General features: G+C 44.3%; 1 protein-coding gene across 2 annotated transcripts in view; it reads right to left on the bottom strand.

The window, feature by feature from the left end:
• Nucleotides 1-89: 89 nt before the first annotated feature.
• The window catches only part of CHUK (component of inhibitor of nuclear factor kappa B kinase complex), a 28,401-nt gene continuing 8,317 nt past the window's right edge, over nt 90-20,173 (bottom strand). Inside the window, exons 5-21 of one of the 2 annotated variants that reach the window (XM_065843168.2) lie at nt 18,622-18,710; nt 17,885-17,974; nt 17,587-17,711; nt 16,887-16,994; nt 16,115-16,250; nt 14,892-15,086; nt 14,392-14,494; nt 12,434-12,557; nt 11,063-11,214; nt 10,364-10,425; nt 7,774-7,883; nt 6,652-6,701; nt 5,821-5,917; nt 5,018-5,165; nt 4,072-4,208; nt 2,899-2,998; nt 90-483 (exon numbers count right to left, since the gene is read on the bottom strand). In XM_065843168.2, coding sequence (XP_065699240.1) covers nt 457-483; nt 2,899-2,998; nt 4,072-4,208; nt 5,018-5,165; nt 5,821-5,917; nt 6,652-6,701; nt 7,774-7,883; nt 10,364-10,425; nt 11,063-11,214; nt 12,434-12,557; nt 14,392-14,494; nt 14,892-15,086; nt 16,115-16,250; nt 16,887-16,994; nt 17,587-17,711; nt 17,885-17,974; nt 18,622-18,710 — 1,853 coding nt within the window. In that variant the 3' untranslated portion in view covers nt 90-456. Of the gene's footprint in view, nt 484-2,898; nt 2,999-4,071; nt 4,209-5,017; nt 5,166-5,820; nt 5,918-6,651; nt 6,702-6,796; nt 7,423-7,773; nt 7,884-10,363; nt 10,426-11,062; nt 11,215-12,433; nt 12,558-14,391; nt 14,495-14,891; nt 15,087-16,114; nt 16,251-16,886; nt 16,995-17,586; nt 17,712-17,884; nt 17,975-18,621; nt 18,711-20,173 lie in introns of those variants that run through there. The other variant, XM_071811598.1, reaches the window with a different exon arrangement.

Consider the following 20,173-nt stretch of genomic DNA (forward strand, 5'->3'; position numbering starts at 1 on the left):
ACCGATGGCGTCACAGCCACCGCCCCGTTGCCCGGCAACGGCGTGAGGGCGGAGGCGCCAAGGCCGCGAGCAAGAGCCTCAGCACGGCGTTTATTGCAGACAGTTCTATTTAAAATATATATAATCTATACATTCATATTACACACGAGAGCAGCCGTGACAAAGCGGTGGGAGGGCAGCGCTCCCCTCCTTTTCCAGGAGAGGTTCCGTGGCACCAGGCGCACAGCGGGCCTTGCAGGTTGCCCAACATGGCAACAGCCTGTAAAACGCCGGTTTTACTGCCAATGGTGTACCCGCTGATGCCCCCACCCTTTGTCATGAACTCCACGAAGGTTTATGGAACAGCAGGCGATGGATGGATGGCCCAGTTGCCTCCGGCTCCGGGCGCTGAAGGCCGCCGAGCCCCCTCTCAGCAGGCAGGCATGTTGGAGATAGCAGCACAGTCATCTCCTTGGGCTACTTCAGCCAGCTCCAGTCAAAACTCTGGAAGAAGCAGCAAGATAAGTGCGGTAGTGGAGGGAGCGGCTATTGGACCTACATTTCCAAAGGACGCTCAGCATCCAGCATCCCTCTCTACTCAAAGAATCATGTTGATCTATAGTAACAGCTTGAAAAGTAACCTCACACTCTCACAACTTGGTTTGCCCCCACTACTAAATCCCCCATGCTTATTGTAGTGCTCACAGACTGACACACTCTGGAAATTACATTTTGTGTCTTCATAAAACCTGCTGCTGGGGTTCCTCCTGCCCCATGGGGCATACTGGTAGTGCAAGACCACAAATGAAAAAATAAAGAATGGCTCCAAGTGAAATGTATGCAATAATACAGAAAAAGTTCCTATAGTTATTCATCCTTTTTTCCTCTGTTTTTTTTTTTTTCCCCCCCCCAGGTAAATTGAAGAGGACAAATCCCATTTTCTGCTGCTTTCCTGTGCCCTGACGCGAGGGAAAGGGGAAAGAAACCAAACATAACAAAATGGGTGCTGATCTGCAGAGGGAGATTCCACGACCACGTATTATCTTTTAGGGCTAAAACACGCCAGAGACAGCTGCTGAGTCTTGGAGTGAGAGAGGACATGACGGAGACACAGATGATTAACGGTAAGAAGCCAGTCGTACGGCTTCTTGTGCATCTCCAGCCACAGCATGGAGACAAGACAGAAGGTCGTACTACACAGCTGATACCAACCCTGTCAGAACTCAAAGGCAAACAAAGCATTCATCGACCAACAGATGATGACCAGGCTATGCATAATCAAGGCTGGTTTCCCCACTAACATAATTACTTTGCCTTCATCAGTAGCTACTTTCATTTCCCTATTCATATTGCTCAATCCCTTGCTATTACAGTGTTGTCTGCAACTCCCACTAATAAGTTTGCATTTCACCATCCCACATAACTTAGTAACTCCAGTAAACTCTCAGTTCACTGTTTACTATTATTCATAAACATTAGAACACTAAAATGTTTATGAACTGAAGTGTTTATAAGTGTTTAGAAGAGCCCAATTTCATCAGCCATCTCAATCTCCCCAGCCCTCTGTTACTTGTTATTGCAGCAGTTAGAATTGGTAAACAGCTTCAAAACTTTTTTAACCCATGAGAACGGAAGTTATCCCTAAGGAAACCTTTAAGAAGCTTTTTGAAAATCCAAGTTACGGCGTATCAGTGGCTCTTTGACTTCTTTACAGGACTGCAATAAATTTGTGAGACAATCTCATGCTAACAGAAGCTGTATGACTCTTCCTCATTATAAACAGGCCAATTTATATGTCTAATTGTCCTTTTCACATTATATTTATACAGAGGCTTCTATGATACAGCCTCTAAAATCAGCTGAGAACCTCTTTTAAAAAAGACTGGTATTCTTTTGTGCTCTTCAATCTTCTGGTAACAAGGCTCTTTTCAGCAGTAACTTACTGGTCTCAACCAGTAGCTCAGGACCGGAGTTTCAAATTGTGTCAAAGCGTTTCAGTGATTGTTGTCTGTTTGTGTCATGTTTCTTGCTATTTCACAGAACCATAGAACACAGAATAGTTTGGGTTGGAAGGGACCTTCCCAGCTCCCCCACTGCCACCCTGCCATGAGCAGGGACATCTTCACCAGCTCAGGTTGCTCAGAGCCCCGTCCAGCCTGGCCTGGGATGTCTCCAGGGACGGTTCATCCACCACCTCTCTGGCCAACCTGGGCCAGGCTCTCACCACCCTCAGGGTCAACAATTTCTTCCTCATGTCCAGCCTGAATCTCCCTCCTTTAGCTTAAAACCACCATCCCTTGTCCTATCACAACAGGCCCTGCTGGAATGTCTGTCCCCATCTTTCTTATAGGCCCCTTTTAAGTTTGGAAAGGCCGCAATAAGGTCTCCCCGGAGCTTCTCTTCTCCAGGCTGAACACTCCAACTCCCTCAGCCTGTTCTCACAGCGGAGCTGTTCCAGCCCTCAGATAATTTTTGTGGCTCCTCTGGACTTTTCAAATACTAATTTGTGCAAAGAGCCTTCTTAGGACTCTCCAAAGCCCCACTTCTACCTTTAGGAGAGCTTTGGTTAATGACCAGCAAAGGGCTCTGGAAATGGAGAACCCTGCCCACTCCAGTGCAGGGACACAAACCAGGACTCTCCAGTTGAGAATGGAACCAACACTGGGAGCAAGTTCTACCAACCAGGGCTGCCACAGAACAGTCCACTCCACCACACAGACCATGTGGCCCACACCAGCGCCAAGTGTCACCTTCAGTAAGGACAGAGTTGGCTGAGTCCAGGAGGAACAACAGACATCACATGGCAGCCACAGCCACTCACATCATCCAAAATGACCCTATTCAAGGAGTTTCTCACATCCCCAGAGGAACCTGCTGTGGCTCCTAAAAATCAACTCCTCAAGGATACATCAGACTTACCATCATGCTGTTGTTCTGCTCCTGTCTCACCTCCTGCAAAATACTATTAAAGAGTTCGAGGTAATTCATATTCTCTTCTATCACGTGGACAAAACTTTCCCTGCATGGAAAAGAAGACATACGATGATAGTACCTCTTAAAGGGTAATCCTCCCACATTACTCACAGGTGAAAATTGCTTCACAGCAGCAGAGAGAAAAGAAGAAGCAGAAAAGGTTGCTCAAGGTTTCAGAAAAAAAAGCAACTGACTTCTAGCAAAAGCCTCCTTAGAAAATCTGTATCTTCAGATCCCAGGTATTTCCCTCAACACTCAGAAAGACAGAAATGGCCAAACGGTTTGATGCCGATGTTCACAGCCCCAACAAAACCAGCACTGCTGCAGGCCGAGGGCTGAGCAGCCTTTGAGGGGCGTCTTCCCTCCTGCTGTGCAGGCTGGAAGTGAAATTGCTAATGAGGTGAAGGGAAAAATCCCTCAGCTCCTAGCAGCTCTCTTATTCAGCCAGGATGGGTTGAGGGAGAGGGGCCTTAATACCCACGTTCACCCCCAAGGTGCAATAACACAAGAAAGGACTAGCATGGTGCTAGCTGATGGGGATCACAAGCTTTAGCCGAGAGGAATGTGTGGAACTTGCTCAGGACCAGAGTTTCTGAATAAAGAGTTGAACCTAACTCCTGTTTTTTTAGAGCATTAGTAACATATGAGTTACTGAAATGGTTTTTTTTGAAGGATTAGAAAAAAAAACCAAACCTACAACAGAAAACAAACCAAACCAAACAAAAACAACAAAACAAACAAAAACCCCCACCCCAGATATTGAACTGGGCAGATTGCTTAGTACTGACCAGAACTTGAGACTGAATTAAGGCTTTTTAAAACCACTGAAGCTGTAAGAGGCACTGAACATTGCCTGATTTATCTGGCACTTGTACCAGAACTCGGGCATGAAAAAAACCTGCGTTTTGCCTCAAAATCTTGTTGCTGCATTTTGCTGTGTTATTGCCAGAGGTAAGTTACTAAAACTCCAGTCAGGAGCTGGACGATTTTGCCTTCGGAGACAGTTTAATATGCAAAATCTCTTCCTGCCCAGTGTATCCAAAAACCACCCCATGGGATGCGGTGAGGCTGTGCCCCTCAGGCCCTCTTGGCACTGGAGCCATTCCCGACAGCTCTTACCCATCTTCGGGAGTTCCTGTGGCTGACAGAGGGTGAGGTGCATTCCCTGAGGAGCTGTGTGGGAGCCACGTGGCTGCTGGAGCTGAGGCCGTTCCTTCCAGGCTGGAGCTCACCAGCGATCGAGAAGAGCTCTGAGTCTAGAAGAAAGAAATTCATCTTCTGTAATGGACACAGGAAGAATTTAGTCACGCTTAATTATTTTGTACGCGAGACTTGCGGTTCAACTTAAGTGCTGTTTGCAATGTATGCGCACAACTGAGGGCGGCGGGCGGCAAATTGGCTGAGTCAGCCCTCCACGGTTCTGCAAACAAATGTCTCTGCACGTACGCCCCCCGTGTTGCACGCGGCACGTCTCCTATTCTGAAGAACTGGGAGGCGGTGCTGTGTCCTAAACTGCGAGTCACGCACAGCACCAACTCTCCTGGCAGGGGAAATGTGTTTCCTACGCTGACCGACTGTGGGCATGTGGAAATCAGGAGATCGCTACAGCTGTAGAGTAACTATAATTGATGCAGAAAAAGCAGTGTAAACACCTTAAACTAACCAGGAAATCAGCTATTTTGCTTTTGCAGCTCTGAAATCGTGATAGGTTCACGACATCAGGTTGAAGTTTGCCTATCCCAGCGCATGCCCTCCAACAGCCACCAACACTAGACATTCAGGAAACTTTATAAGGCTCATGGCATGTCTACCATACTTCAGCCATCAGCCATTTGCAGTTTGATGACTTACTGGGACCAAAGACCCCTCTTACTGGGCTTCTTTTCCATGTCTACCCCATTTCTAAACCTGTGTTAACCTTTAGCATCTCAAACTTCCCTTCGCTACAGTAAAATCAACCATCATGCAGAAGTCATCCCTTTTTGGTCCCTTCAGAGTTTCAGCTGATGTCCTCTGGCTCCTGCACTGGAAGGAAGAGCAAACAGATAGTCCAAAAGCTACTTACACAAGCAATTTTCAGCAAATGCCATATCTCCCTCTGTCTTTTGCCCTGCATCTGCATCACCGAGTTGTCAGCTTCCTTGATGTTATTTAGAGCCACTTCAATCTTTGGAAGCAAGTCAATGATCTTCTGCTTACAGCCCAAGAGCTTGCTGTAATAAAAACCAAACACCAAGTTACTTTGCAGCTTGTGCGGAAACTTGTTCTCACAAAACCAAAAGCCTCGCCTTGGGATTCAAGACAAACTCTGCGAGAACCTTCTCTGGTCCGTGGCCTGACCAGACCAGAGCTAACGACTTTCTCTATGGGATCCACTAAGTGTAAACCACACATGATAATAAAACGAAATCATACTTTGCCAACCACTGAGATCTGCATGACATTTTTTCTGAGCTACCTGAAGAATTAATGAACGAATCACTGTGGCGTCTTCCGAGCTGTTACACTATTTCTTTTTTTCCTTAAGATTTTAATCCCATCCTAAACACTGGAAGAATTTGCCTCACGTTAAGTTAACTCTTGGATGCTAACAGTACAAGCCACTGCATTCTCCCCTCTTCCCTAGTAGCTACACACATTACCTATATGTTTTAAAAATGTAAGTAGAAATTCAATACGACACAAAGGAGCAGAATTAATATCGCTAGGACAAATGTCTACCTGTGGGTGGAACTTTTGGGCTCTGACCTCCATGGTTTTCCCTCTCCTTTCCTCTTACAAAGCTACAAATGCTGCAAGTTGCATTTGTTTGGGTGGTGTGGGGTTTTGTTTTGGTTTGTGGGTTTTTTTCCCTCCTGCGTCAAGTACCTGAGATGGCCAAAGAGCTCCTTGAGAACTCGGTCTTGGCTCTGTACCGTTTGCACAATGATCTTCACCATGTCCGTGCTGTCACTGTAGGCGTGATCTGGAAGGGCCATCAATCACCACGTTAGTGAAATGCTCTTCAGCAAGGACACAAACCCCCAGAGTCAAGGACAAATTTACCTTAACGAGCACAGCCAAACAAACTGAAAAGCAATAAAACGTCTTAAAATCTGTCACAGTCTCTTGTTAGGCCCAGCTTTTCCTGAATGTCTCTCTGCAGTAATGTGTGCCATTCCAGCTGCTCTTGCTGTCTAGCTACCAGTTCCCATCAGGACTGCAGGCAGTCACCAAATGCACATGTAAACTAAACCTTCCTGCTCAGCAGTTACAATGTTCAGAACACAATAATCCCCAAACATGGGGGGCTCCATCTAGTATAATTAAGAAAGGAGAGGCAGAAAAGTGACTGTCCTTGGGTTGGAGCGACAACAGAGGAACAGCAGTGCATCTCGCGTTTCGGGGAGTAAAGCAAGAGTAGAGGAAATAGGAGAAAAGGCTGAGAATGCCAGAAAGCAGACAGGTATTCAGGGCAGACGCTCCAAGGCTTTGAAAAACAAGACAAACCCAGGGCTGAGGGACAGGACTACAGGAATTTGGGAGAGCTCCAGGCTCAGCAAAAAGAAGAAATCAGCTTAAGGTATGGCCTTGAGTCTGCTTAGCTTTAATAGAATCATTCACCTTCTCCTACTGAACAGTATTTTGTGGGTTTAGGTTCCAAAAAATTAGTCATGGGTTATGAGTGCAAAACAGTTTTTGAAGCATCTCCTTCCCTACCTGGAGGCCTTGTTTTCAGTTGCTTGTACAGGTCTATGGCTCTCTGTTCCCTTTAAAAAGGAAGAAAAAGATTCAGACATATCAACAAGCAGATGACTCAAGGAAACAAGAAGCATTATGTTAAAGTTATGCCATGCTGAACCTCATGCACTGGAGCTGTCACCTTCTTCTACAGTCAGGACACAAGTACAACATTTGGAACACAGGGATGGCCTTTGTGTGAGGGAAATCAACTCTTCCCTAGAAGCTCTCTCTCTTTTCCTCCAATTATTAATTTCCTTCTCAGATAATCACACCAACTGGACGTTATTTTCAGTTTCAACTTTTCACAGGATTCAGGTTGTGTTTTCTTTCCATAGTGTCCTCTTCTAAGATGATGTTTCATGGTCAGCGACAGTGTCCTGCCTACAATTGCCTGAAAGGAGGTTGGAGAATGGAAGGTGCTGGTCTCTTCTCCCAAGCAGCAAGTGACAGGACCAGAAGAAACGGCCTCAAGTTGTGCCAGGGGAGGTTGAGGTTGGATCTGGGGAACAATTTCTTCCCCAAAGGGCTGTGGGGCATTGGAACAGGCTGCCCAGGGCAGTGCTGGAGTCACCATCCCTGGAGGGTTGGACAGACGGAGATGAGGTTCTCAGGGACATGGCGCAGTGCTGGGGGTGGGTTATGGTTGGACTCGATGATCCTGAGGGTCTCTTCCAACCAAAATGATTCTGTGATTCTGTCTTCCCAAGCTGTGTTTTTCTGGTTTCCATAGGTCTAGTCACTCTGTGGCTGCAGGGCCAGTTAGATAAGTTAGATGAGTTTACTCCTGCACCTGAATGTTAATCTTTCTTGCACAGCGAGCTTTCAGAGAGAGCAGCATTATATTCTGCCTTATAATGCTGCCAAGTGATCATTACAACTTCAAGAAGAAGGAACGTACAGCCACAAGCAGTGGGATCTTTTACCAGCAAAACGATTTTAAACCAATTGCAAACTACTTTGCACTCACAGTTTGCAAAAAGCAAGAAGTACATTTCAAAAGCACTGATGAAAACAGCAACGGATTAAGAAACATCCCTCAGACACCAAAATACACAAAATCCATTTATGTGCAATGAGAATTATAAGCAAAGGACTTACAAGCTCTCCATGACTTCTCCTTGGCGCCTTGCATATGGACTCTTCTGAAGTTCTACAATCTCTGTGTGCAGGGCCATGATCTGCTCATCCAGATATCCAATATCTTCAGCCTAATGGGGAAATGTAGGTACAAATCAATCCAAAGAGCAATAAGGTAGATAAAGATCTCCAGAATACCTCTTTGGGTAACGTGCTGGCTCCATGCAGAGTTTAGGAGAAAAAAGCTCTTTGACATGAGTGCTGTTGCAATAATTGAGGTTTACTGTTACCATCTTCTCAGTGCATGATATTACTTCAAGCCAATTCTCCAACAAACAGCAATGAGAAAAATCAGCTTTGTCATAAATCATCCCTCTTTGTGGTGCATGCTGTGTACACACACACTCTCTGGCTCTACGTATGTTCCAGCAGTGAATCTTCTTTCTCCTACTCTTATAGCACAGACAGAGGCTGCTCTCACATTTTACCCTCCCAGGTGCACGTCAGTCTGACGTTTCTCCGGTGTTTCACATTCGCATCAAAGCAATACAAAAGACACCAATCTTATGCCAAGCTCCCACAGCTAAGTCAGGTTAGGCAGCCAACACCACTTCTGAGTGTAAGGAGTAGGTTCTGTGGTGCCAGGAACACTGGAGATCTCCAGCATTGTGAAGAAAACACTGGTCACCGCAATGGGTCTTGGCATCATGGAGTGTGGGCACTGATCTGCCTTCTGAAAAATCTGTTTTGAGATATTTAAGCTTTTCCTTTCCGAGCCGGGGCTGTATGACCAGCAGATCGAACCCCTTGCTGGAGCTGCAGAAGTATTTGGTATGAGGCTGTGTAAATGGAATGTGACCCCTTGACCAGAAAGGGATGTCTGCAGGTCTTGCAGGGTAAGAATAAACCAAGACAAACGTAATCAAAGGGGAATCAGATTGTGAGATAAATGTGAAACAAACCCTGTTATCAACAGAAACATCTTTATCTGGAGCACCGTGACTCACCAGACAGCACAACCATGTCTCTTGAATTCACAGAAGTTAGGCTGCCTGCCAGATAGACTGAGATACCACCATGTGTTACAGTAAAACATTTGCCATTCCTGACAAGTGGACACAGTGTGACTATACATGTGGACCACACAGCTTTAAGACAGAACATAATTCTGAGGGTCTGCAAAGTAAATATTTGTTGAGGTCCCTGCTTTTCTGGAAACAGCCACTGGCAGCTGTGAGCTATTCTGCTAGATGCAGCCTCTCCTGTATCCTTCTTGCTTCCTTACAGACAGGAACAAGATTCCAAAACTTAAAGAGCGAAACAGCAGTGAGATCAGGTGGGAATCCCAATTGCCCTGATGTCCATCATTTGAGCCAAGCTCCAAGGATCTTCTGATGTGGATGAAGATAGGTGATGGATCCCAGGCCCTGAACTTCCCCATCCATTCATTCATAGGGGAAAAAAAAAAAAAAAACAGGCAATGCAATTGATCGTTTGTGTTTCTAATGGCATCTGGGATTTTTAGGTATTATGTGCTCTGTGTTACTATGAGAGCCAATACATGAACTCCCTGATGAAATGTGAGACATCAGCCCAGCAAACCAAACAACACTCACTCCTGCAGCTCAGCTACTACCACAGAGCACAAAGAGACAACTTTTTGAGACACTTTAAAGACCTGTACTCTGAGAAATACATTACAAATGTGCTCACTTTGTGTTGCGTTCCTTTTGAATGCTTCCCCCATCCCACGCTTTATTCAGTACATCCAGTAGAAAGGACAAAGAAACAGCTTTTGACAATAAACTACAATCATCATAACTCTGTCCCTACTTTTCACAGCTAGAAGCTTACTCCTTCCCTATAAAGGTCTGGACAGAACTGCAGGTAGTATAATTCTCTGTCAAAAAGGCCTCTGTTTCCTCATGGTTTTCAGTGGAGGTAAAATCAAAACACCCATTCGCAGAAGGCAGAGATCAGCAGTCTAAGCAATAGATAAATTTCCATCAGCCTTTCTCAGAGAACTCTCTGGGAAACAGAAAGCCAGTATGTCAGCTCAACTGTCCATAAACTGCAAGTGAAAATGTCTGTTAACTATTAGGACTATTCAGAGCAAGAACTGGATCTAGTTCTGCTCTAAGTTTCTTAAGGATGACTCTTATTAAAAACTAACTTGCATATTTACTTGCAGAATACCAGAAATTTAGGTCCGTACTCCTAAATGAAGTACTGAAATTTTGAAGTGATTGGTATTATTTTCAGCTTTAGCAATGGAAATTTTTGTGTGCAATGAATCTTACCAGGAAGACTCTTGGCTATAGCAACACCATTTCTTTCTTCTTCTTAAATCACATGTCTCTATAGCCTATTTTCCTACATAGTCAACTGAGTCTAGTGACATTTCTGCTGATTTTATTCAAATCACTAGATTCAAACAACCTGGTGACTGGGGACTGTTTCATTTTTAATGCATCCGCAATGATATTCTCATTCCCATAGCAGGCAGGGTATGAAACACATCATGGGGACAGAGAAGTGGCACATAGGACACTAAATTCCTGTCATGATTTCCTTCATGGCACGACAGTGAAGCTTCTTTAATATCCCCTACCTGTGCACACTGAGAGGCCTTCTCTTCCATTTCCTTCCAGGCTTTGAGCATCTTTTCTGAAGCTTAAGAGAAGAGAGTTGGTAATTTATAAAAGGACCTGAACTTTACATTTGAACACAAAGAACATGACGCTGAATCTCTAAGCAGGAATTGTGACCCAGAGATCATGGAGATGCAGTAAAGTTGCAACTTCACAACTCCATACTCGACCTTAACTCACATATAAACCCTTTGGTAGGATTTCACTGCTTGCAATCACTGCTGTAAAACAACTTTGAGTCTTTAAACTTCATCATTAAGCTCAACAACTGCCACTTTTGATTAAACACAGAGCATCCAAAACCAGTTCACTCAGTCTTTCCATTTTCCATCATCATCCTTCAGCTCAGCCATAATTTTTGCCTCAAGTTTTGAGTTTTAGCCACATATCCAAACTATGCATAAATCTCACTATTCTCTCCTAAATAGTATTTGTAAGATGCAGACACCTATGTGACATTAAAACTGTTGCTGATGCTTTTTCACCTCATCTGCCAAACACTTTTCCTGTATCTGCCCAGCTAAAACACACCCATAAAGATGCTGAAGCTCTTTCATTCACTTTCTTCCAAGCTAGTTCTTACCCACAGTCCTTTATAGTCGGTCTGACCCTTTATAGGATCAGAGAAGACACCCAGGCAAGTATTACACAATACATACATATGCCATAAGCCATTTGGTCACTGTATCTCTCCAGGTCGAGGCGAATGCTTTGACGAAAGAATTCCAGCTTTGCTTTCAGTTGCTGAGATGCTGACACCATATTGTTTTTCATTTTGATTAGGTTGGCGTTATACCGCAGAAGACTGAGCCTAACAAATGGAACAAGAACAGAACGTGTTAGTTGAAAAGCGTCTGGACTGATACGGCTAGTGATGTCACGTTACCTGAAGGAAAGACATAGCTAGCAAAAAAACATTGTAAGATTCTTGGAAGAGGGAGTCTCTGTGGGGTCACAGACTCCATTTCGCGTCCTTAGAAGCTGCAGGTCCTAAGTGAGCAAAACGGAAAGTTTTTCCTAATTTCCCACTTTTTTTTGTGAAGCTCAGTTAAACAGTCTTTGCGGTGCAGAGCACTTCTTAGCATTTCCAGGGTGCTGTGGTGCCTGTTGCCCCTGGTGAGTGCCGGCACCTTTGTTACCACTTGAGATGTGTGACACTGCCCATTCTGTGATTTCATCACAGGATAAAACCCCACAAATATAACAAATGGTTCTGCTCCTCCTGCCACTTGTGAAATGACCATCCTGGGCTGCATTAGGAGTGCTGCGAGCAGGCCAAGGTGATTTTTCCCCTCTGCTCAGCACTGCTGGGGCCACACCTGGGTCCAGGTCCAGGCTCCCCAGCACACCACGGACCTGGACACACTGGAGAGAGGCCACTGAAGGGTTATGAAGATTATTAAGGGACTGGAGCACCTCTCTTCTGAGGAAAGGCTGAACCAGCTAGGACCATCAGCATGGAGAAGAGAGGCTCAGAAGGGCATCTTATTAATGTATTTAAATACCTGAAAGAAGAGTGCAAAGAGGTAGTGCCCAGTGACAGAACAAGAGGCAATGGGCAAAACACTGAAACACAGCAAGTTAACCCTGACCACCAGGAAACTCTTTTTACTGTGAGTGTTGCCAAGCACTGGCACAAGTTGCCCAGTGAGGCTGTGGAGTCTCCATCCTTGGAGATATTTAAAAGCCATCTGGCCATGGTCCTGCGCAACCAGCTCTATGTGACCTTGCTTGAGCGGGGCTGGGACTGGGTGACCTCCAGAGACCACCAGCCTCAGCCATTCTGCAAGTCTGGGACTATCTTCAAGGTTCAAGTTTTTCCATTTATTATCAATGTCAGGTCCTATGAGGTTAAATTCCTGGGGTGGAATAAGTTTCCAGCCCAAATAAGTTTTATAAAATAGAAGTATAGAAGAGCAGACGGTTGTAAAACTTTGGGTAACCAAAACTTCCCAAGATGTGTATTTCCATGGAAAGAGTCTCTTCATTTGCATAATAATGAATCTTCTGAATGAGGAGTAACAACTTACATGGCAGCTCTCTGGCCCTGGAAAAGCCTGCTATAATCTTCTTTTAGCCCGATCACATAGTGAACTGCTTCTGCCCACACCTTGCGCAGCTGAGGAATCGGCAGTTGGATTTTACTGTCCTGTACTGAATGCAAGAAAAACATAATTGTACACGAATGAAAGGACAACTAGAAAAGGACCTGCTTAAAACAGTCCTAATTTCTGCTTCAGGTACCTGAACTACGGGATCAAGCCATGTCAGATCTGCTCAATTTTTACGTGATACTGCCTAATTGCTCCACATAAACAATTGATATTGGTCACTGTCCTGATGTGTGTTTCATCTGAAAATGTCTTCAAATCTTTTGTATATTTCCTCCCAGATTTCTGACGCAAATGTTTAAGGGGAAAAGATGCAGGAATTTGTGTGTTCCCCTATAGAGACAGGGAACTGTCAGGACATTTGGGATATCCATAAACACATTGTAAAAAGCCTTCACTCCAATAGATTCAGAGCAATGATGTCATGCAATGAGACTCCCCAGAATAAAAATAGCCCAGAACACAGAAAGAAACAAACAGAATAAACCTGAGAGAAGGAAAACCAGCATAGCTTCTGCAGCACCAGGCCAAAGAACATGAAGCTATTTAACAGTAACTGTACATCACCAGGTTTCCTCTTCGTGCAGTATCTCAATAGACGTCTCCTGTCCTGTGACAGGGGCATACAAAGTCCTTCATACAGGTATATTTGGTACATATATACCTTCCTAGAGGTATATTAGGTCCTACAGATGGCTACTGCCATTTCAGGGTACATGAGAGAAGCAGCTTCCATGCATGGTCTACAAGTGTACTGTGTCCAGTTCTGGGCTCCCCAGTTTAAGAAAGACAAGGAACTATGAGAGAGACTCCAGTGGAGAGCTATGAAGATGACAAGGAGTCTGGAGCATCTCTATGAGGAAAGGTTGAGAGATCTGGAGCTCTTCAGCCTGCAGAAGAGAAGCTGAGAGGGATCTTATCTCAATATGATAAATATCTCAGGGTGGGCGTCAAGAGGATGGACCAGGCTCTGTTCAGTGGTGCCCAACGACAGGGTGAGGGGCAACGGGCACAGACTGAAACACAGGAGGGTCCATCTGAACATGAGGAGAAACTTCTTTGCTGGGAGGTGCCAGAGCCTGGCCCAGGCTGCCCAGAGCGGGTGTGGAGTCTCCTTCTCTGAGACATTCAAACCCACCTGGACGTGACCCTGTGTGATCTGCTCTGGTGACCCTGCATGAGCAGGTGTGTTGGACTGGGTGATCTCCAGAGGTCCCTTCAGCCCCAGCCACTCTGGATTTGATCTTAAGGGTCTCTTCCAACCAAAATGATTCTATGATTCTACTTATGAACGTTCCTATCTGTGCAGATAATGTATTATAAATTATCTCTCAAAATGTATTAGTCAGATTATATTAAATCCTTGTGTTGTTCTTAATAAAAGTGGCCTTTTTGTATTAAAAAGTCAGTTAAGGCACATCAAGTTTAAGTCACAAAAGTTCTAACTGACAGAGGTTAATGTCATTTCATTTTCCCTCCCTGGGAGCCTGTTCAGTGTCCAGCACCTCTGGGTGAAGAACCTTTTCCTAATGTCCAACCGACCCTCCCCAGCACATCTTCTGCCATTCCCTCGGGTTCTAAATGCTGTTCAGCACACAGAATTTAATACAAGGGCAAAAATCTTAAACGAATTCATAAGTTGCTCTAGAGGAGAGTTCCCAAAGTGCAGGCAATAAATTCTCTGAACTGTTTTACCTACAAAATGTGGAGATACAGCACTTTAAATGAAACTTTGATAGGCTGCTCTGGGTTCTTAAACAGTCCTCTTTGAATGAGACTGTGCCCTTTAGGATGAACACCAAGATTTTTACGGCACATCTACCTTCTCATTACAGAAGCAGAGCTTTTAGTCCCCAGTTGTCCTCCGGTACACTTACCAATGTAATTTACACAGTCAGACAGACTCCGAGAAGCAAAGGGTCCATCATAGACAGTTTTGCTTTTATCAAATAAATAGACCATGTAGCTATCCCAGCCTCTCTGGTGAGAAAAGAGAACATAAACAAGAGAAAACTCAAACATAGCTCCTACTAACCCACAGGGTCCTGGTTACATCATGAACTAATTATTGTGGGCAGACACTTAATTCTTATAGGGTGCCCTAAAAAACCTGATTTTGATAGATCCCATGGAAACACGGGACCCTTTCCTAGCAAGTTACTTTATTTCAACATTTAGACAGAGTATAACTATAGGAATCTGCTTATATTACCTGATAAAGGAAATAATGTGAGTTTATCCAAGTTACTTTAACCTTATGAGTTACTACACTTACAGAGCAAACTGTCCCTGGTGGGAAAAGATTAAGGCAATGTATCTTCTCTAAGATTTTATGTACTCTGAGAATGGGAAAGACATTAAATAAAATCATTCTTACTACGCCATCAATAACACACTGGGAAGCAGGTTTGCGAGGGTCCAGGCAAATCCCTGTTTCCAACAGCAGCTCCTGATTTCCGGTACTTATTCCAGTTTCACCCTCAATCCGAGTCTGAAGGGAATGAAGGCTTTCCTCAGGACGCAAGAGAAAAGAAATTATCTTGGCAGAGGTCATGTTCAGGATGTGTACTATCTGTAAAAAGAGTGCAAGTTGATTACAAGCCACTGGCTATCGAAGACAAAGGACACAAAGGCCTGGCAGGGGATATGTGGCAATTAACACGTTCTAACGTTCTGAGAGCATCATTTGAGTTTCATTGACTACAGCGATCAAATTCAGCAGCAAAGCCCCATAACAAAACTGGAAGCTTGAGCCTGTAACTTTGAACTTAATACCAGAGAAAACACCAAACCCAGTAAGCCTCCACAAGCCCTGCTGCAGCTTAATGACATCAGAAGAATGGTGACAAGCAAGTGCAAAGGCCATCTTGAGCCCTGGTGTCTTCAGTGTCGGCCAGTAACGGTCCCAGAAACAGGAGACCCATTTTCTTTAATCCCTCCATACCAAAAAGCTGTTACATCCCAGTGCTTGTCTTCTCACCGCTCCTATGGCTCTCCCTATAGTTTTACTATATCTCAGCAGAGACTGTAGCACCCAAACCACACCGCAACATATGGATTTTGACAAGTCCCAATTATGGGCACAACATCTTGTGTTTCAGGTTTTAATTCCTCTGGAATTCTTCAAGACCAAGCAAAACTATCCTCTGGTTTCTACACATGCTCCCCTCAGCTAGTCTGACTCCAGCAAAGCTCCAATAATTACTTGGAGGGGAAGAGTCAGGCAAATGTAATCTCTGTTCTGGTGCAGGTACTGCTATACTACATGGAGGCCACAGCATTAGTAGCAGAGTTCAGGAAAAGAAATATTAAACCATTATTTGATCTTGGCAAGTCCTTTCTGAGATGACAGGCAGTAACACAGGGTCATTCTTCTGTTCCAGGTGTAAAGCTAGAGACTAATATTGCCGGTGTTATTTTGCTTTCAGATACGTACTGGACAGGCTGTACATCCACTCACTTCTTGATACCAACAGAAACATTCCTCATGCTCCTGCAGCTGGATGATGCCAGGATTATAGCTTTGCTCCACCAAACACACTTTCTGTGCTCTGAGATGTTCTTAGTAGGCTGCTAAACCCAGTTACAACCCGCACTTACCTTCAAATTCAGTATGTGATCCATTAGTTGGAAACACTTTGCACAGCCAGTCTCAGAATCTGAACTTCCACCTCTCTGTTGTGGATCCCAGTTCAGCATCAACTGCAACCAATTTTCCATCGGTTCTACAATTAAACTAAAACAGAAGGGCTGTAAGAAAGCCCCACACCAGGGCTGAGGTCACAACTACGGCTGGCTCCCCAGGACTGTGTCCCCACGACTCTGGGCAATCCCCACAGGAGATCCCCCACTGCTTGGGGCCCTGTCCCAGGGACATGTCACTAGCACGGGGAAAACACTTTCCTGTGCCCAAATTTCATTCCCCCTGCTGTAACTTGCGCTGTTGCCTTTCGTCCTTTCACTCTGCTCCTGTAAGAAGAGCTTAGGTCTGTTGTAACACCCCAAAAGATAGTAGAAGACAAAATTAGATCCCGCTTTGCTCTCTGTTTGCCAGACTGAAGCAGCCCAGCTTTGAAGGCCTCTACTTGTACACTCCAGTCAACAGGCTCCGACCATCTTTGTGGTCTCTTCTGGACTTGCTGCATTTTCCCAACACAAGTACCGCCCCAAGGATCCAAAAAGAGCCATATGGCTGTGAGCTGTTCGACAGCAGCAAGTGGTGCCTTGTGATGAGCTTGAAACACTCCTTGGGATAAAAAAGGACCCCTCAGCACTTGAGATAAAGGAGGAGGAGCCATCAGTTTGAAAGACATCCCAGAAATTGTCCCATGTCACCAAAAATTATCCCATGTCACCACAAGGACACACTTACCCACAGAGGCTGTGAGGCTGCGGCAAATGCGTACTGAAGCGAACCTCCCCATTCATCTCCTCAGAAGCAAAGATGTGCTTTGGATCCTTCTTCTTGATTTTTTCATGCCTAGAAAATAAAATCCTCTGTGGATATATTGACAATGCTCCTTTTGTAAAGGGACAATTGATTGCAGAAGCAGCAAAAAGTCTAGTAGCTTTAGAAAATAAACTCTCCTTTTAGGACAAAGACGGCATTTCCAAACTGCAGCTACAGGCACATGGCCAGCACCCTTTTCTTCCTATTTTTACGGATGGGGAAGAGCTGTTTCTAATCTCATTCATTCGTTTTCTGCTAGGTACATTAGGACATCAAGTTTTCCCATGTTGGAAAAAATGCAGCAAATGTTGAGCTATTAAAATAATAAAATCCCAGGAGTTAGCAGTTAAAAAGGAAACTACTGCAACATATTGATTAAAATTACTTTTTGTTAACATATAATCATTTTTAAGTTAATACTTGCATAAAAACCTCAAATTTACCTTTTTTCCTGTTATAAACCACTGAAATATCAATGGCTTCTGCAAAGCTTTGCAGACCACCAGTCTCAGCACTTAATTAACAATCAATGTATTGCTCTGGCTCACGCTGTCACCTCAGCACACGCAGTTGCTGTCACTCCTATTGCCTGGCGTCACCTCTCAAAGAACAAGTGTCTTACCAGGTAAATGGCTGTAGATTATGCAAGAAAGGTCTAAATCCTGCAATGCATTCAAACACCATCGTTCCAAAGCTCCAGTAATCAACAGTGACTGAGTAGGATTTATTCTCAAAGAGTTCTGGAGCCTAAAAACGATCACAAAAAGACACTTGGAAAGTGGCATTTCAGGTCATCTATTTTCCTTACATTTCTGCAGAAACAAAACTGTGTCTGGGTGTGTCAGTGACACACATTTCTGTGATTCTACGAAATGGGGCAGTATCACCTCACTCGTGCACGTGAAAAAGAAACATCTTACCAAATACTGTAATGTTCCAACAAATGAGGTGCACAAACTTCCTTGATCCAGATCTTTCGCGTATCCCAGGTCTATTATTTTGTGAACAATCTGCGGACAGTTTAAATAGTTCATCAGAAGAGTAAATTCAGAGAAAAAAAAACCATGAAACAAGCCAAAATCTGCGCAGTGACATCCGCGGCATACGCTCCGGAAAACCAAAACCAGAATGGAAATTCTGGAGAAAGCCTGTGGCAAAGCTTCGACGTGTGGCACGGCATTAAGACTTGTTGCCTCACCACGTAAGCTGGCGTTACCCATCTGTCTCAACATAGACAGAGCGCCTAAACTTTTTATCTGGGAATTTGAAGTTATTTGTTTAAAAAGCACCAACAGAGCAAACGATTTTCACTAAGAAATCCGTCAGGTTGACTGTGAACCAGCTGCATTTTACACACAGCCCGCAAAGCCACACACACAGGGATGTGCTACGATCTCACCTCGTTCACATTCTGTTGCCGGCAACGTTCTCAAATGGGAGCAAAAGTTGTTTGTTTTAATGGCAAAGATTTAAGAATAAGCAAAATAGGAGTTGTGGCTTCAAGAAGTCATAAACTTTCAGTAAATTCACAGTGCAGTTTTCAGCTGAGTTTGATGCCACAAACCACTTGTTCTCTTTTATTTCTCTTAGGCAAGATAAAGCTGCAGACAACTTCCAGAAACAACAGCGGGGGCGCCGCTGATGCCACCTGACTTACCTTCCCACCTTCATCCTGAAGAACAATATTTTCAGGCTTCAAATCTCTGTGTATAATTCTGTTCTCATGCAAATACTGGATACCAGACCCTGCAAGACACGTGTTTGCTTTAGTAGAAAATAAACTCCCACTGATTAAAGATACATCTAATAAAAATCTAATACCCCCCACTTTGGGGTTGACATCAATAATGACGCAAGATAACAGAAAGACCTATTTATATAGAGGAGCACGTTAGGCAAGATGCTGGTGCTGCCAGCAATGCCCTGCTCGGTACTGGCAACACCAAACTTAGGGGCTCAAGGCTTCTGCTGGTATGAGTTGGGGTGCTCAAAGTATTAGGTTGGTGCAAAAGCAATTGCAGTTTTTGCATTGTTGAAATTTGCTGTTTGATATTGGAATATATTCCTAAATAAAGGTGGTTCCGTTATATATCACTGCAACGTGCTTTTCTTGCTCTATGGTTTTTTTTGCTACTAACTTATTACTTGCTGTTTATTTTATTTCAGGCTATGGAAACGATTTTAGACAAAAAGCAAATTTGAGCTATTTTCTTATTCGAGTTCCAAATGGGTCGTAAAGCAGCAGGGACAACTCGCAGCATCAACAAGGCATTTGGCCCAGAACTGCTGACGAATGTACAGCACAGTGGTGGCTCAACAAGGCGAGGGCCTTGAAGATGAGGAGTGCGGTGGCCACCATCGGATGGTGACAAAGACCAACAGAGAGCAGTCAAAGCTGATCCTCGCACAACTACACGAGAAGCTGCCGAAGAGCTCAACGTCGACCTTTCTACAGTTGCTCAGCATTTGAAGCAAATTGGAAAGGCGAAAAAGCTTGATTGTTGCTTTATCCATGCGAGCCACGGAACCTGACACACCAATGTGATGTTCACAGAGTTCGCTTTATTGTCGGACCGGGCTGGCTTTACAGCAAAGCTGCCCTGTCCACGCGCCTTACAACAATGTGATTGGTTGTAACTCGTGTTATACAATAACATGATAGGCTCCATGTGCTGTCCAGCGCTCTGCACGCGTGTGTCCGGCGATTGCTCACTCATTGTTACCTTCTAATGGTGCTCCTTTAGTTTCTTTTGTCTCTGGCTTCACCTCTCAGCCAGGCTGGCGACAACCCCATCCCCCTGGGGCGGGGGGGGCTCTGCCACTACATCTCTCCCTCTTTTATTTAATATTAACAATATGCGGTATCATGCTTTAAATACAGTGTGAAATAGAGGGTAAGAACATTAAAGCTAATACAATTACAATTAACAAGAACAAACCTGTTTTCAATATTCCTTTTAACCAAACAAGGCATTCACCCCAAAAAACCCAATATCTTCTGTTATTTTCTTGTTCTGCAAATCTTCTATCTTTTTAAGTTCCAACAACACATACAATCAAACTCTTCATAACTGTGAACATGTCCAATAACAAAAAATTAATTGCTGCTCTGTTTTACAAAGTGGTATTCTCAACATTGGCTACATCCGTTGCTAAAAGCGATAACACCTCTGAGGTTAAGGGTTGTCATCACTGCAATCGGTTTCTTC

The sequence above is a fragment of the Patagioenas fasciata genome, chromosome 8, assembly GCF_037038585.1.
Source record: "Patagioenas fasciata isolate bPatFas1 chromosome 8, bPatFas1.hap1, whole genome shotgun sequence".
Taxonomy (NCBI): Eukaryota; Metazoa; Chordata; class Aves; order Columbiformes; family Columbidae; genus Patagioenas; species Patagioenas fasciata.